At 44.0% G+C, this 15,450-nt stretch overlaps 2 protein-coding genes across 2 annotated transcripts in view; one reads left to right on the forward strand and one right to left on the reverse strand.

The window, feature by feature from the left end:
- The window catches only part of TMEM94 (transmembrane protein 94), a 51,147-nt gene extending 41,034 nt beyond the window's left edge, over positions 1-10,113 (reverse strand). The window contains 2 exon segments of the mRNA XM_030962037.1: positions 1,925-2,050; positions 9,987-10,113. Of these exon segments, the coding sequence (XP_030817897.1) occupies positions 1,925-1,948 (24 nt within the window). The 5' untranslated portion in view covers positions 1,949-2,050; positions 9,987-10,113.
- Positions 10,114-12,467: 2,354 nt separating this feature from the next.
- The window catches only part of GRB2 (growth factor receptor bound protein 2), a 55,634-nt gene continuing 52,651 nt past the window's right edge, over positions 12,468-15,450 (forward strand). The window contains exon 1 of the mRNA XM_030961849.1: positions 12,468-12,582. The gene's annotated coding sequence lies outside the window, so the exon portion shown is untranslated. The remainder of the gene's footprint in view (positions 12,583-15,450) is intronic.

Raw genomic sequence — 15,450 nt, forward strand, 5'->3', positions numbered from 1 at the left:
GAAAATTAAAAAGTCAGAGGAGGAGGAGGAGAAAGAACAAGAATATCAGCACATTTAATTTAAGAATACTCTCTGCCTTTCTTTGTGGTGTCTGGCTTCTGGCAAAAACTGGAAGGCAGCCTGCATTACACCTGACAAACTCTGATCCTCAGCCATTCCTGACAAGGGAACTTATCAGCCAGCCAGAGCCAGAGGACAAGTCTCTCATCTGAGTGACAGCTGTGTGTGCTGCAGCAGTGCTCTGAGCACATCTCCTGCTCCAGGACTGCTCACTCTCCCTCACACACACACATATATTGCAGGGATTGCTTTCAGCCAGATTTGGGACTGATGTTTTCACGTGGATTCATTTTATTTTTAGCATTTTAAAATAAACCTAGCACATCAAACTTACTGCTGAGGTTACAAAGCAGGTTAATTTGTTCCCTTATCATTGTGTATGTGTCCAAGTTCTTCACTTTGGGAAGGAAGAGAGATTCCACCTTAGACGGGGTGGAATGAGAATATGCAGTACTAAAAAAAAAAGAGCAAACTCCTTAGCATCAAATAATAATTACAGAATGGTTTGGATTGAAAGGAACCTTAAGGATCATCTAGTTCCAGGCCCCCTGCTTAGGGTTGCTAACAAGTATAAAATCATGGTCTTTCCTCAGAATCCAAACAAAATAAGTTGCAAAATGCAGCTTTATTTATCTGTGGGGTTTTTTTTAAATTCCTGTTTAAAAGACTGTGGTGACCTCTTGCCTTCAGTTTTAATACCCATTCAGAAAGGAGGGAGAAAAAGTTTCAAGCAGTCAGGAGAGGGGGTTAGGACTTGAGAACACCATGATTCCCCCTGTAACCTCCTTATCAGGACATTTTCCTAATAGGCCTTTTACAGGTTTCTGCCTGTCCAGCAATTTGATATGATCTTCCTGCACTGTAGAGTGGAGAATGTCATATGAGAAAGGTGAGCCAAATATAGTGACCTGCAGTGAAAGTGTCCCCACTATGCCCTGCCCTCTTTGGTGCCCTCAGATCCTACACAGAACACACCCCTCCACACAGTGGTAACTGCATCATCTCTTAAAATGATCAATACCAGATTAGCCCATGATGTCATTAACAAGAGAACGAGTAGATAATTGTCCTCATTGGAATGTTAACTCCATGGTAATAAAGCAATTTGATATAAAACAACATAGGTCAAACACATCCTCTGAGCACTGCAGAACCAAGAGGTTGGGGCAGGAGTGAGCCCAGGCCTTCCTGGTCCAGCACAGCTCAGAGCAGGAACCCAGCAAAGAAGCAGCTGAGTAGGCAAGTGCCACAGCTAATGTGAAAAACTGCCCTTTAAAAGTCAAACTGCTGCAGTATCTTTTGGTCTAGTGAGTCCCTAACAGGTATTTGCACTCATGAACAAAACCATTTCTCACTGCTGCAAACAAAACAGCGAGGAAGGGATGCCTGGAGAAAACAGAGACAGCAACAAGTTCATGGTGTGGTGGGGAAAGGGACACCAGAGAGAAAAGCCAAGACTGTTCTCACCAGAGCTGGCTGAGACCCCAAGTTACCATCAGCAAAACTGGACTCAGATGATTTCATTGCCCTGGTTTAAAATCTTTCAGTGAATTCAGTCTTCAAGTAAAGCCGAGTTGAGAGTCCATGGGAATGGAGCCCCAGCTTAGAGCTCAAAAGAGACACTGCAGGTGTGACAGAGGACACCCCACCTGTCCTGTTCCACTGGGGTGCCTCAGTCCCACCCTACAAAGGATTTCTCTGCTGACACAGGGATGTGAAGGTGACAGAACTCTCAACTTCCATACTAACCATGGATCATACCTCTATATAATAATGCCACTGTGTGAATATTGACCCAAAATAATAAAGACATTTAAAAGGACTCAACACTCAAGTAGGGTGTGACTGTTATCAGCAAACCTACCTGACACTTCTCCTTGAGGTCCATGGCTGTGCAGTTCTGTAAGCATGTCCAGCAAAAGGGGACTGCTCCTCAGGGGAGAATGTCTCCTGGTAGCGAAGAGCTTGGCTACATTTACCACATCACCATCTGTAGAAACAGAAGGGGAAGCAATCAAGTCTCCCACATTGCTTCCTTTAGGATAAGAAAGTGATGAAATTCACAAAATTCAAATTACGGGATTGGTCTTTAGAAGAAGGAGAACTAGGGAGATGAAAGTCTTTCTAATAGTGCATCAACCCACCCCATAACTCAGAAGTTAAGTTAGCTTAACTCTCCCCAAAATCTGACATCCATAGATGAATTAAGTTCCCTGCAGTGCAGAGTAAGAGTATGACTGTAGTCCTGACAGGCTTTTGGGCAAGCCTCCAAAAAAGGGCTGGCAAAGCTTGGATTCCACCAGGTGTTGGAGCAAGCTGTCACCCATGGCTATTTGTCTTGTTACTCTTATCTACCAGGAGCATTGTCCAGCTAATCTCTAATGGAGCCAGCAATAATGATTCTTCCATTTGCTGAACATCACATCCAACTTTTGACAAGGCTGTGCTGCTGGGCTGAGCATGGATCTGATCACCAGTAAGCAGGCCAGAACTCCTAAAAACATTGCCAGATGACCACAGCAAGTGTGGGACTCTAACAGAACTGGGGTAGGAAGCAGCTCTGGAATTCACATCCTTCTTCTAGCTCACCCTCCTCTACTTCCCATGGCACAAATTTGCTTTCCTTCCACAAAATGTCTTTTCTGGTGTACATTGCTCCAGAGGACTCTCCTACATATAAACACAACATGATACCATAAGATTATGCTATGATTGTCTTGGGAAAGTCTTTCTGTTGGTTATTCCTGGTTCTATTTTTTAATCTCACACAGAAGCTCAGGGCTTGGACATATTCTCTTAAATCCAAATAAATAAGGAAGCACTAGATATGCAAATCAACCCAAACCACCCACACACCTCCTAGATACAATGGGACTGGCCTTTGCCAGCTGAGATTTACTACCCTGGTTTATACAACACTACCTTCTTCAAAGAAGGATTCTGGAGATCCCATCCTTGTGGCAGTCACCTACAGCACAGCTCTGACAATTCTGCATAACCTCAAGGGAAAAAAGGCATCCAAAAGCTTACTCAGAAAGATACTCTGCAGTTAGATATCAGTATTTCCTCTCCTGCAATCCTGCGCCTGCATTCTGGGGGGGAAGGAACAGGCATTCAATATTCAGAGTGCTGGTTATCAAAGACCTTCTTGCAGAACCACAACCAGCACCTCCAAGTGCCATTTTCTGGCTGCCAGGCTGCTCGGCATGAGCCACCAGTCTGGACTCTGCTCTACTTTTCTGTTCTGTGACCCTTTCAATGTGCACACAATGAGGGAATAAAGTTATTTTCAGTTACTTCATATCCCTGCCAGGCCAATTAGCAACTGCAAAGAGAAGATCAGACAAAGTTACTGGAGTGAAGCTGACAAAGAGCTCCCAGCAAAGGGCCGAGAGTGGGAAGGAGGAAAAAGTACTTTTGTGTGTTTGCACACAGCCGTTTAGAGACTTAGTATCTTGCCTTTAATTTGAGAGTGGCTTCTGTATAAGGGAAGGCAAGACAAGATGATTTTAAGGAGAAAACAGTCACTAGCAATAAAAGGAATAAGATAAATCCATGATCCTTCCTTTTAGTCCCCTCCAAGATAAGATTTATTAGTTGATCTACTGAAAGACTTATGCACCATGCTCTCACTTGTTCAAACACTACTAAGAGCCTGAATTTCTCTCTGGATCTGGATTTCAAAAGCATCCAGCATGGGTGGGTGGCTATGGCTAGAGGGCAGGAGGCTGAGCTGGGCAGCAGGCAAGATTTCTGCGCTGCCCTCAGTGACATTCTAGTTCTGGCAACAAAGTGAAATGTGATCCTGAATGCAAAACACGCCATTCCCTAAAGTTCACAGCACATCATCTGCATGCTTAGGAACACCGCCCTGGAGCCCTTCAGTGCTAGGAAGCAGGAAACACACCAAGGGTGTTAAAAATAAAAAGGATTGGTTGGAAAGAGTGAATATTTCCTGTTTAGAGAAATTCAAAAGCTGTAATGGACAACATAACAAGAGCTTGTGAAAATAATCAGTGGTGCACAAAGCATTGCGTTATCATACATATTCAGGGCTTCTTCAAAATTTGAACACACTGACCAGCACAGAAGCAGTTCAGGTTTTCTCACATCCCTAATTTAAGGTACCAGCAGCGGTAGACTGTAGACATTTCACACAAAGAAAGCAAGAAGGCAAGTCTTTCCTGTGCCAATCTGGATACAGAGAACATGGAGAATCTTTAATTTTCCTAGTTTTAAAAAGGGTTTTCATTTAGAACCAAAATTCCAAACACAGCTAACCCTAGATAGGTTAGGATATCTTAGTACTGGGGTAACTGAAGCCAACAGCAAAGACAAGCTAGGATGAGAAATCAACCTTCCTCAATTTCTGCACCTGGACTGGCACTGGAGCCATTGAAGATGTGATTTGCACACTTTCTTTTAAATGCAGAATCTATCAAAATAAAACTGCAAGAATTTTGTCATTCCAACTAAACACCTCACATGCATTACAGAGGTCTCGCAAACACCTGGGAAATAGCTTCACACACTGAGGCTGCAGCAACTTAATAAATCTGGAGGCAGCCTGCAAATCTGCAGAGTTGTGCATCCACTCACTCTGCAAAGTCCTTGTGTGCTCCCCCACCAGAGTCCTCTGTTTCAGGAACTCCTGCAATTCCCACCTCCCTCCCTCCCCTGATGCAGGAACTCTCCACACTCTGGACCTGTCCTAGTTTTGTGCACTGCTATTCCACACTGGAATATCTGCTTCCTTCTGTCCTCCCTGCTCTTATCTCTCTTCTGTCTGCCCAGGCAATTAGTCACGTCGACATGTTCCACTCTGCAGGACAGAAATGAAGTGGGACTGCTTTGCTGGGACATGTTGGAGGGTGTTAAATATTCAGCTGCAGACAATCAGAGATGCCTGAAGCTGTGGCTGCTCTAATCAGACACCACAAGCTCCAAGTGCAGGCAGTTTACCCCTTCCACTTTCCCAGCACATTCTCCTCAGGATTTTCAAGCCTAGAGCAGTTTGTGAAACTTGGGAACGGCTGGATGTGGTGTTCAAGTGTCATCATGTTGCATTCAGCCTGAAAAATATTTCCAAATCATTGGGCAAGAGTGAAACCCAGGATAGGGTTTACCAAATAATCCAATGCTAACAGCAAGTCAACTGTCTGGAAGTCCTGTATGCCAAACCCAGGCAATGGTTATCCCACAGCTGTGGGGAGAGGTCTGCAACCCACCTCAGAATATCTCTATTTTACATGATTGAGTGAGTTCTGTGCCTGGGTTGCTATGTGTGCCTGATATCCTTTTTAAATTGGAAAATATCCACATCCCCCCTCAACCTGTTTCAGTTTGAAAGTACCCTGAGCAAACAGCAAGTCTTGTAGCTCAATCTGAGTATCAACAAGTGTTTGAAACATCCCTCTGGACAGCAGAACTTTGCAAGGGTCCATTCACCATTTTCTTTACCAGATCATCTCTTGAATTACAATGTCTTATGCAGCCAGTGTATTTATATAGGTAAAAATACTATGGCTCAGATTTTCCAAGGATTTCAAATCCCTTAACCATCAGTATGAGACAGCAGTGTTGACTTTTAATAAAAAACTATACAGCATGATATATTACCTACCAAACTTATAAAGCAACTAGCAAAAAGAAAGATCAGGCAATTATAGAACCAATAGGCAGTTGAAAAGAAAAATATGTTTCAGAAGCTGCTGTCTTTAGGAAGAAAAATAAATCAACCTAATGATACTATTTTCCTTAAAGTGTTCAATCACTGATGCTTTCATGTTATTTACTGAAAATTCCCAAGACAGATTAGTGTATGAAAAATGATGGGGAGTGTGAACATTTCTTGCTGCCAAAAGTGAATTCCTCAAGAACAGAAGCCTGATCTGTCAACCAAGAATAGAAACACGGGGGAACAGATAATAACCAAAAAAAGCAGCTGCCTTGGAGAAAATGGCTTTGATTTGAGCTGATTGTTTTGATATCAGCAGAACCATACGGTCTTCCTACTCATGAGGAGCTGATGTCTGCCTGATCATTTGCAACATGGGCACATTTGCTGATATATGGCCTTCCAAAGGTGCATCAAGTGATACTGTCAATTGCTTTGAGACCCACTGAGAGCATGGAATAATTACAGCAAGGGAGCTGGCAGACACACTTCTTGGCTTCAGTATCTGCCTGTGAAAAAAGACTTGTCAGAATTTGGGCCAGCTAAACATTCTCTGCCTCAATAACCCCAGACTGTAGACAGGAATGAGCATATCTGCTTCAGAGGGAGACTGTGAAGTAAATTTATTAGTATCTGTAAAGTGAGATCCTCTGAAATAGTGTTGTATATGTGCTAAGTATTATCAACCCAGCAGCAGTCACATATCTCATTTGAGCCTGGCTGTGAAGAATCAGGAGCTGATTTCACAGTCTCTGCTTCCCTTCCTAAATGACAGGAATCAGAGAGAGGTCTAGTCTGCACTGAATCACAAACAGGATTAAATTTGAAATGAACTTTGAGTGTCATCCATTGACAACTGTGCCTCTTGGAGATGAAATTATTTTTTGTTTAAACCTTACTTGCTAAGAATTTTCCAATAAAAAATATCTGACACCTTCCTAATTTCTCCAGCACGTTCAGAACTTGCACACTGGACTGTTTCAAAAGGCAGTCATTGCTCAAAATGAAACCTGAGCAACAAAGAGGGAGAAAGGGAGTAGGGAATTGCTTTGGCACACTTGTAAGAATGGTTTACTTGTAAGATTAAGACTGATAAAAAAAGATGTTCCACAACTGAAAGAACACTTGTTTTAATTTCATTTTGTTGAGCTGAGAAGCAATTATCAAAAGGAAAATGAACAAAAAATTATATCATTAGTTTAGTCTACCTTACTGTTTCCACAGGGGCTGATACTATTACAAATTAAGGTATTGTAAATCTGAGAAGTATTTGCTGTGTTCATTTTTCCTTACTTGGTTAAAAAGAAAAAAGTGTGTTTGGGAACTAAAGGATTGCTTTACTTTTTCTGCTTCAGGTAGTGCCTGCCACAGAAAGTCACAGCATGTAGAGAGTCTGGATCAAAGTGAAAAATGCAATAAAAGGCACAATTCTGAAAGGTGGAAGGGCCCCTACAGCTTCTGCAGAGACAAGATGTTGTGGCACAATGCCTTGAAAAGAATTTTTTAAAGCAAATCTATGGAAGAATTCACTGCAAAAGTGACAGCTGTCATTCATCATCATGATATTGTAACCAGGATTGTATAACTACCTCCATTTAAAATTAAATAATACTGAAATGTTAGAAAACCACAGAAAGAAAATGGCACAAAGTAAAATTTAAAAAACTTGTGCTGTATTTATAGGACCTTTTAGGAAATCAATTTTTGCTGATATACACTGACTCAGAGACAAAAGTGCAGCTTTTCCTCTTAATTCTAGATTATAAATAAAGGTGTTGTATTCATAGTTTATAGTAAATACAGGTAAAAAAGCATTCTTACACCAGTGTTTGCCATTTGGAGATATTTGATAAACACTGTGCCAATAGGAAGGTGTTCTCTGGAGCTTCCCAGAGCAGACTCAGCACCTGAAGGCCATTCAGACCAAACTCAAACACCCATTCCAAGCACAGCCCTTACCTAGGAAAGGCACTTCACAGGTTGTGTGTTTTGCTATTCTCACAAGCCTCATGAAAGTTTTATGATAAACACATGTAGGATGAGCTGCGTCTAGAAACAGGGCAGTGAGCTGCCTCACTCTACTGTGAAAGGAAAACAGGAGCTCTCTGCAGCTCCTGAAGAATCTCCCTCCAGTCTTCACTCAAGAGCATTCCAAAGATGCACAGTGCACTATTCAGTGTTCAAACACATACATTATCACAGATGTGAACCCATCCAATCCAAAGCAAACCCTGCTCCCACAGGTCTAAGCACAGGACAAGGCTGCCTGAGCAAGTCACTCTCTTTGGCCAACCCAACCCCTTTGGCCAATGTCAACCTTTTGGCCAACCCAACCCTTTTGGCCAACCCAACCCAACCCTTTTGGCCAATCCCCCGTGGCCTCTGGCTCTGCTCCTGGCCAGGCCCAGCCAGCCACAGGGGGATATAAGCCCTCCCAACCCACACCTTCTCAGGGCTGTGTCTGGGGCAGGTTGGTCTGAGTGCTTGCAGTGGCTTCCAACACCTAATTTGGGTAGGGCTCTGACAGATCAAGATGTAAGCAGAGCTGTAATGTGAAGATTAGAGGACAAAGGCTTGTTTTCTTGCTTGTTTTCTTGCTTGTTTTCTTGCTTCCACCTGCAGCACCAATATTGATTTGTTTGGCAACCAAGGCTAGAAGCACTAATATCTTAATCCTCTCATCAGATAAAAAATTTTGGCAAGGTGTTTGCTCAAAAGGTCATGGTTAAAAAGAATATTATGTAAATTTCTTTTCAATAAGTTTGACTAAAACATAGGAAATATAAACCACTTCCATATCTTGCACAAAACCAGCACCATGTAGCTATTTCTATGTATGCCTATATTAGGCAGATTTCTTGGAGAATAAATTTAGTTTGCTTGCTAGGGTATTCAAATTTTACTACATCTGAGCAAGCCCTGTAGATTAATGCAGTACAGCAGCTGTTGAGTAACAGTTTGTTTACATAGAAACCTACATTTCTAAGTAATTTAAAGTGTTTCATAGAGCTCATGTGCTACTATTCCATTGTGTCCCATTGTGTGTGAGCTGCCTGTTCAACTAGGAAGTTTATTCTACAATTGCTGGGGGAAAGAATAGGATTTTAAAGAAGCAGTCCTTAGTAGCTTCCTTTCCAGAGAAAACATGAAAGTATCTATGCCTTGGTAGCTGCCTCAGGAAGATGGATGGGTGCTTATGGTCTCTGCTATTATCTTGGTAACTTTTAACACTGGTATGCCTAACTTAAGGAAACTTTTCCATGGCACAAGATTTCCTGTGAAAACTCAGTGTTAAATGTGTACTAAAACACTCTCCACTCCTGTTCATGGGTTTTTCCTTTCTATCTTCTGGGTAGATAGTATCATCTAAGACAAACTTCTCATGCTTTATGTAATGGCATTTTTAAAAGGGATTTGTTAGGCTTTTCCTTAACAATAACAGATTCTATTATTCTGACAGTGAAAAGCTCCCAAACAGACAAACAGCAAGAACTGTATGGATCACAGCTTTTGAGAATTGAACCGGGGGATGTCTGGGACAAATCAAAGTGTGCCATGAACTTCTGATCAGAACACTGCGCTGAAGTAGGCACAGGAGTGAAGCAATATGAAAGAACCAGCTGCAGGAATGCTGCTATCCCGGCTGAAGGAGTCTGGAAAAGCTCCTAAAGGCCAGAATTTAGGACCAGACACTAAACCTTCATGCGGAGTATGAAACTGCAGCTACCCCAAGCGCACCCACGGCTGATGGGCACCCCCCGGTCTGGCTCCCGGGGGAATGCTCCGAGCCCGGTGTCCCAGGGGGATGCTCCGAGCCCGGTGTCCCGGGGGGATGCTCCGAGCCCGGTGTCCCGGGGGATGCTCCGAGCCCGGTGTCCCGGGGGATGCTCCGAGCCTGGTGTTCCCGGGGGATGCTCCGAGCCTGGTGTTCCCCGGGGATGCTCCGTGGCGCTCCTAGCCGGAGCCTGTCCCGCAGCTGCGGGAGAGGCGCCGCCGGTGCGCTGAGCTGCCATCATGTGTTTAGACTGCCTTTTGTGTGTGCTTTTCTAATTTCCTCTTCTTCCTAAGCCGCTGGGTAACGCGCCGGCGAACTGCGGGCAGCGGGGCCGCAGGGCTGCGGGACCGCCGCGGGTTCTGCCTCGGGCCTCCCCCCTCGTGGCGGGCAGCCCCCAGCCGAGAAGGGGACCCCCGGCCGTGCTCCCCAGAGGGCCACTGCCCAGCCCTGCCCCGCCGTCCGGCCCGTACTCACCCGCCGCGCCGGGCGCTGCCGGCGGGGCCGCTCGCCCGCCGCGCCACCGGGGCCGGGGCCGGGGCCGCCATCTCGGTCACTGGCAGGCGGGACGCCCCGGCGCCGGGGGCCTGCGGGGGCGCTTCGGGGCCGCCGCAAGAAGCCGCTGTCTGGTTGGTGCGAGCCCGCGCGGCCGCCCGCACGCCGCGCGCTGATTGGCTGGACCGGGTGGCGCGCGAAGCCAGGCGCCCGCCCTGGCAGCAGGTCGGGGCCGGCCGTGAGGGGAGGCTGAGGGGAAAGGGCGGCTGCGCTGAGGGGGCGGCGGGCGGAGCGGAGACCCAGGGCGAGGGTCACCCCAAGGCTCCTGGGGAGACGTCGTGGGGACGGCAGTGAGGGGCAGTGAAGTGACTTTGGGGTGAAGGGAACGCCGGAGGGCATGTAGAGGGCCCCAGAGCGGTCTGTGGCCCGAGGCTCCGTGCCGTCGTCAATGACAGGCCGTGGTGGGTGCCCCAGGGCAGGGGGTGAGAGAGAAGGTGAGTCCCTTTTAGGGGACTGTGCTGCTGCAGGAGGAGGTGACACCTGCAAGAGGAGGGTGACACCTGCAGATCTCCCGCTGAAAAGCCACTTTTGCTGTAGAGAGCCAACAGACTGGGAGCCATGAGGTGAAGGCGGGCGCAGGGTGCCAGGTGCACAGGAAACCATGGCAGGGACGAGCACACAAACCCAGGCAGCCGGTAATCTTAACATGAAATCTAAGCCTCTGTAGAATCTGCAAAGGAAGTCAGAGGTGTGAGACAGAGATGCCTCACTGCTGTGCCTCTGCCTGCAGACATTTGGGGCTTCTGAATTCATAGTAAATTGAAAAGATGTCTGTCTGACAATTTTAACTCCTTTCCTATTCCTTTAATTCATTGCAGAGCTTGTATTATCTCGAGCTGCGATGTGGCAGTTCCCACGTGCGATATTTTGTTACAAAACTCGATTAGCTTGCTAAACTACAAATGCCAAAGCCTGGTGCAGTTGTTTGCAATTTTGTACAAAGAGCTTAAGCTCTGCATTGTTTTCACTGCAGATGCAGTTTAAGAATGTAGCATTTTGAGGACTTCTCCATTCTCCTTTGAGACAGTTTACTTTGACGGTGTCTGGATACACACAGTGCAGGATTCTACGGGTGTGATTTCAGCTCTTTGAAATACAATTTAAATTTCAGTGACGAGAATCAAGGCCACAGAATTCCTGGATTTTCTGAATCTTGATACTCAGAAGATTTCCTTAGAATCAGTTAACAAATAAAATTCCCATAACACCTGAGTGATGCTGAAAGTGATTTTGGTGACTTAGAAGGAAACAAAATGGTAGATGTGGGGAATTGATGGTGTAGTTTAGAGACGGTACAATGAAGGGAAAGAAGATAAATGTCCTACTTCAATTGCAATAATACAAAATCATAAGTTGTGCTTAGTGCTGCACAAGCATCTCATTAGTTCCTCTTTAGATTGTTCTACCCAATAAAATCTACTTAGTTAATTGAAGGTTTTAAGTAAAAGGTCAGAGTAAAGATACATCTTGAACAGAGATCTGGAATATGGGTTATTTTGCCTCTGACACGGATTTGCTGTGGATCTTAAACAAGCCCCTGATAAACCCTGGTTTCACTCACAAACACACTGTGTATAGAATTTTTGTCAGTGAAATGTTCACTTACAGGGGCTGGCAGGCTGCACCTTTAACACGTTGGTGCCTTCACTTCCTTGGTAAACCTGATCTAACTGCTCACCTTAGGGACCTCGTGCTTGCAGAGTGCTGTGAATAAATGAAAAACATCAAAATGCCTTATTACAGGGGAGGTTGGAGGAGCAGAGACACCCTTGAATTGGCCGGTGTTGCTACAGATTCAGAAATAGGACAGGTGTCCAGAGAGCACTTTTCCCATGTATTTTAGGAGTGGGTGACAAAGGGAAACTCAAGGCAAAAGCTGTGAAGCACTCAAGAAGCATTTAGCTGGTGTGATTTTTGGACCTGAGAACTTTGCTGTAAAGACCTGGTCTACAGGACAGTGCTCAAGTCATCTTCTCTATTGCTTAATATTGCAGGATTGTAAATGAATGGTAAATCATTCTGGATTTATAGCAATGTAGTATTTTGGTATGGAGAAAACCACAAATCAGTCAATTTTGCCTGCAAATTAAGATCACTTCCCATACTTGCTTCTAAATAGCTTCTAAAGTATTCCTTGAGTGCTTTTTTCCTCCACACCCTTATATTTCTTGGAGTTGTTACACCTTGTAAAGGCCTCCTGTATCATTTTGGTGGGAAGTGAGCTCATAGAAATGAAATAATTCAAACCTGTGTGGGTAGTCTGCTAAAGGTTCATTTCATCTCCCGTGTGTGAGCGCAGGGATCTGCGGGAGGGATCTGCTGGCTCCCCCTGGGGCCACAGCACATGGGCAGAGCCAGGGCTCAGCCTGCTGTGAGCTTCCGCCTGGAGCAGCTTGTGGAGCCCGGCACATCCACGGGACTATTTGACCTCCCTGCATGTGCCTTTCAGTCAGTCCACACCAGGGTGGCTGCTGTGGGGAGCAGACATGAGAATTTCACTAGGACCACTTTAAAGCAGGTACTGTATGCAAAAAACCCCAAACCTTTCTTTGTCTTTTTCTTTTAGTTAAGCTCTCTAACAGTGTTGAAGTTGCATTTTAATCAGTATTTGACAAGTAGAGTTTCTGGACAGTCATGCAAAATAATTTAAATATAATTGAATCAGTGAGAATATTTTGTATTGTTTAGAACAGGCAGTGGCTGTTTGTCTGATTCCCCCCCCCCCCTTGCATATTTCATAACAGATGCTAAGAAATTACTATAATTATAATGTACATAGTGGAAAAAGGAATTGAAAGGGGAAGATTGATACATAAACTGACTGAGTCTTAAAAATTAAAAGGAGTAGTTGAGTTGACCACCACCTTTACCAAAGCTGAAGGGAAGACAGTATTTCATTTTAGCTGAATTACATTACTTCCCAGCTCCTGTGTATTGCTTAATAAATTAGGGATTCACATGTAATTCAGTGTCTGACTGTAAAAAATAAGTGAGATAAGATATTTCACAAAAGAAAGCGATTCTGCCTTTTTGTAATAAGCAGCATCTGCTTTGTTTTTCTCCAAACTGAGAGGTAATTGAACTGACAATTCGAGGCTGTCCTGAAAATGACAGATGACTGGATTGGGAATAGGAAGAAAGCAGAAGTCCTTTTGTACTAAAGAAAAGGGGATGGCACACTATAGTTGCATCTGGTTCTCTTTTACAGGTCTCTTTCAGAGCTTAAGCAGTTCTGGGTGACCCCAGCCAACTGATTTTATTGTTTAATATCTTAATGTCAGTGACAGCTATTGCAGGTCCCAGGTAGAACAGCCTTCCCTACACAGTCAGTTTTATAAATCTTGTAATTTCTTCTTTGTGACCATAGAAACACAGGTGGTATGGAAAGAAATCTGCTTGAATGTAATACTCATGGGTGGTTTTGGTTTGGACCTTTTTTCTGCTAGTTTTGAGCTTAGGTTTTCGCATCTCCTGGTCTATAAAAGTCAGAACAGCCCCTGTTTGTCTCACATGGTGATTAAACTGCTTAAAGTGCTCTTGAGATCTGTAATGAGTAAAATTGTGAAGCTGTTCTGGCAGATCAGCTGTTCTGTCTGGGTCACAAGCAGCAACACTTATTGATTGCACTTGGGCAGATTTACAGAGACAGACAGTTGTGATAACAGTTCAGGGTGTGTGTGAGAAGCCAGGGCAGAGCATGAGGAGGGTTTCAGCTGGCTAAGAAGTTAAAAACTGCCAATTCTCTTCCTAATGCTTCTGAACACTTGTGTTAATTGTATGGCTTTGGGCAGGCCCTCTATGCCTCTGTTTCCCTGTTTGCAGAATATGGATATCTATATATTTATATGTGTACACATCTATTATCTGTTATCATACATCTATTCCATCCCTTTGATTTTGTTGCTTTTAGCACTAACCTAAAGCTGCAAATCAAAATGAGATCAACTCAGCAATATACAGCGAAGTAGTTACCCAATTCATTCATTATCCTGCTCTCTGAAGAACAGACACAGAAAACACATTTGGACAGGGTTTTTTCCCTAGCTTTGCTGTCTGATTCCCTAATTAGTCCTGTCACACAATGTTCCAAATATGGGCATGTGGGGAAATCCTATAGACCAGAAACCTAAATCTTGAATTAAGGTTTTAGAGAAACTCTAGTAATAGCATTTAAGTCTTGTAGACTCCCCTCCTTGGTGTCCATTTTAATATGAGCTGACAAAAAAAGTGAATTTGTTGCCAGTTCTGTCTGTATGTGGTACCTGCAGTTTTGTTTCAGTCTATGGTCTGACTTTAGAACTTCAGTGTTAGGTTTTTCTCAGGGTATTCAGCATCTTGCTACAGCAGGTCATATTTGTTGCTCTTTGGTTGCATCAAGCATGTTTGAAGCAACTTTGTTCCAAGACAGACCCAAATATGTAGTAAATGGAATAGTTTTGGATTTTATGGCTAATGTCCCTGGTTTGATTATCACACTGAGGCTGACATGGGTTGATGTGGGAAGCAAAAGGCAAGAAGGTAATATTAATGCAATAAATCTCCACAGCCCCATTCCCAGCATTCCCCATTCCCTTCATGCTGTGCCTACATTCCTGTCATTCCCCCCTGTGGCGCACCCACTGGATCCCTGCACATCTCAGACAGAGGTGAATATCCAGGCAGTCCCCTCGCAGCTGTCAGAAGAGTTTTGTGGCAGTAAATTTTCAACTGGGAAGAAAATTGATCGGGGCCTGTCTACATCTATTGCACATTCCCTGTGGCACAATGTCTGATTTTCCATGGGAGCAAGCATTGTGTCCTGCTTAGATCAGGCTGCTTAGATCCAACTTATACACAGCACACAGAGTGTCACCCTGCACAAACTGCAGCACTACAATGCAGAATCACAGTGTAGAATTTGGAGCATCTTCAGATGTGCTGAGCTAATCAAGGGTTTGCTTTTTTTTAAAAAAACACTACAATTCTTTGAAAGCAGGAAATGCGTCAGAGGAAGAAAGGTGCATGTTATAAATGTATTTCATTACAATTATTGTGCCAGATGCCTTTAAAAAAAACATTGCAACAAACACAAAGTTCCTTAAATTGTCAAGTGTATTGTAGTTCATGATGATGACAGATCCTCATGTCTGAGGAGAACAGCCTTAGGAACATGGCATTAATACAACTATTCCAAGCAGCAATTTCAAACCTTTAGTGGCTGCTTGACCCATTTTAACAAATATTCCTCTGATCTATTGATAGCAAAACCCATACATTTATTTTCCCAGACTGCTCTGAGAAGTTTAAAAAGGTATCCAAAAGAAATGTCAGACACAAGGATTTTTCTTACCTTCTTAAAATACTCAGAGCTAATCTTGGATTATATTTTATCATCATCAACTGTCAT

Source organism: Camarhynchus parvulus, chromosome 18, assembly GCF_901933205.1.
Source record: "Camarhynchus parvulus chromosome 18, STF_HiC, whole genome shotgun sequence".
In the NCBI taxonomy this organism is placed as follows: domain Eukaryota; kingdom Metazoa; phylum Chordata; class Aves; order Passeriformes; family Thraupidae; genus Camarhynchus; species Camarhynchus parvulus.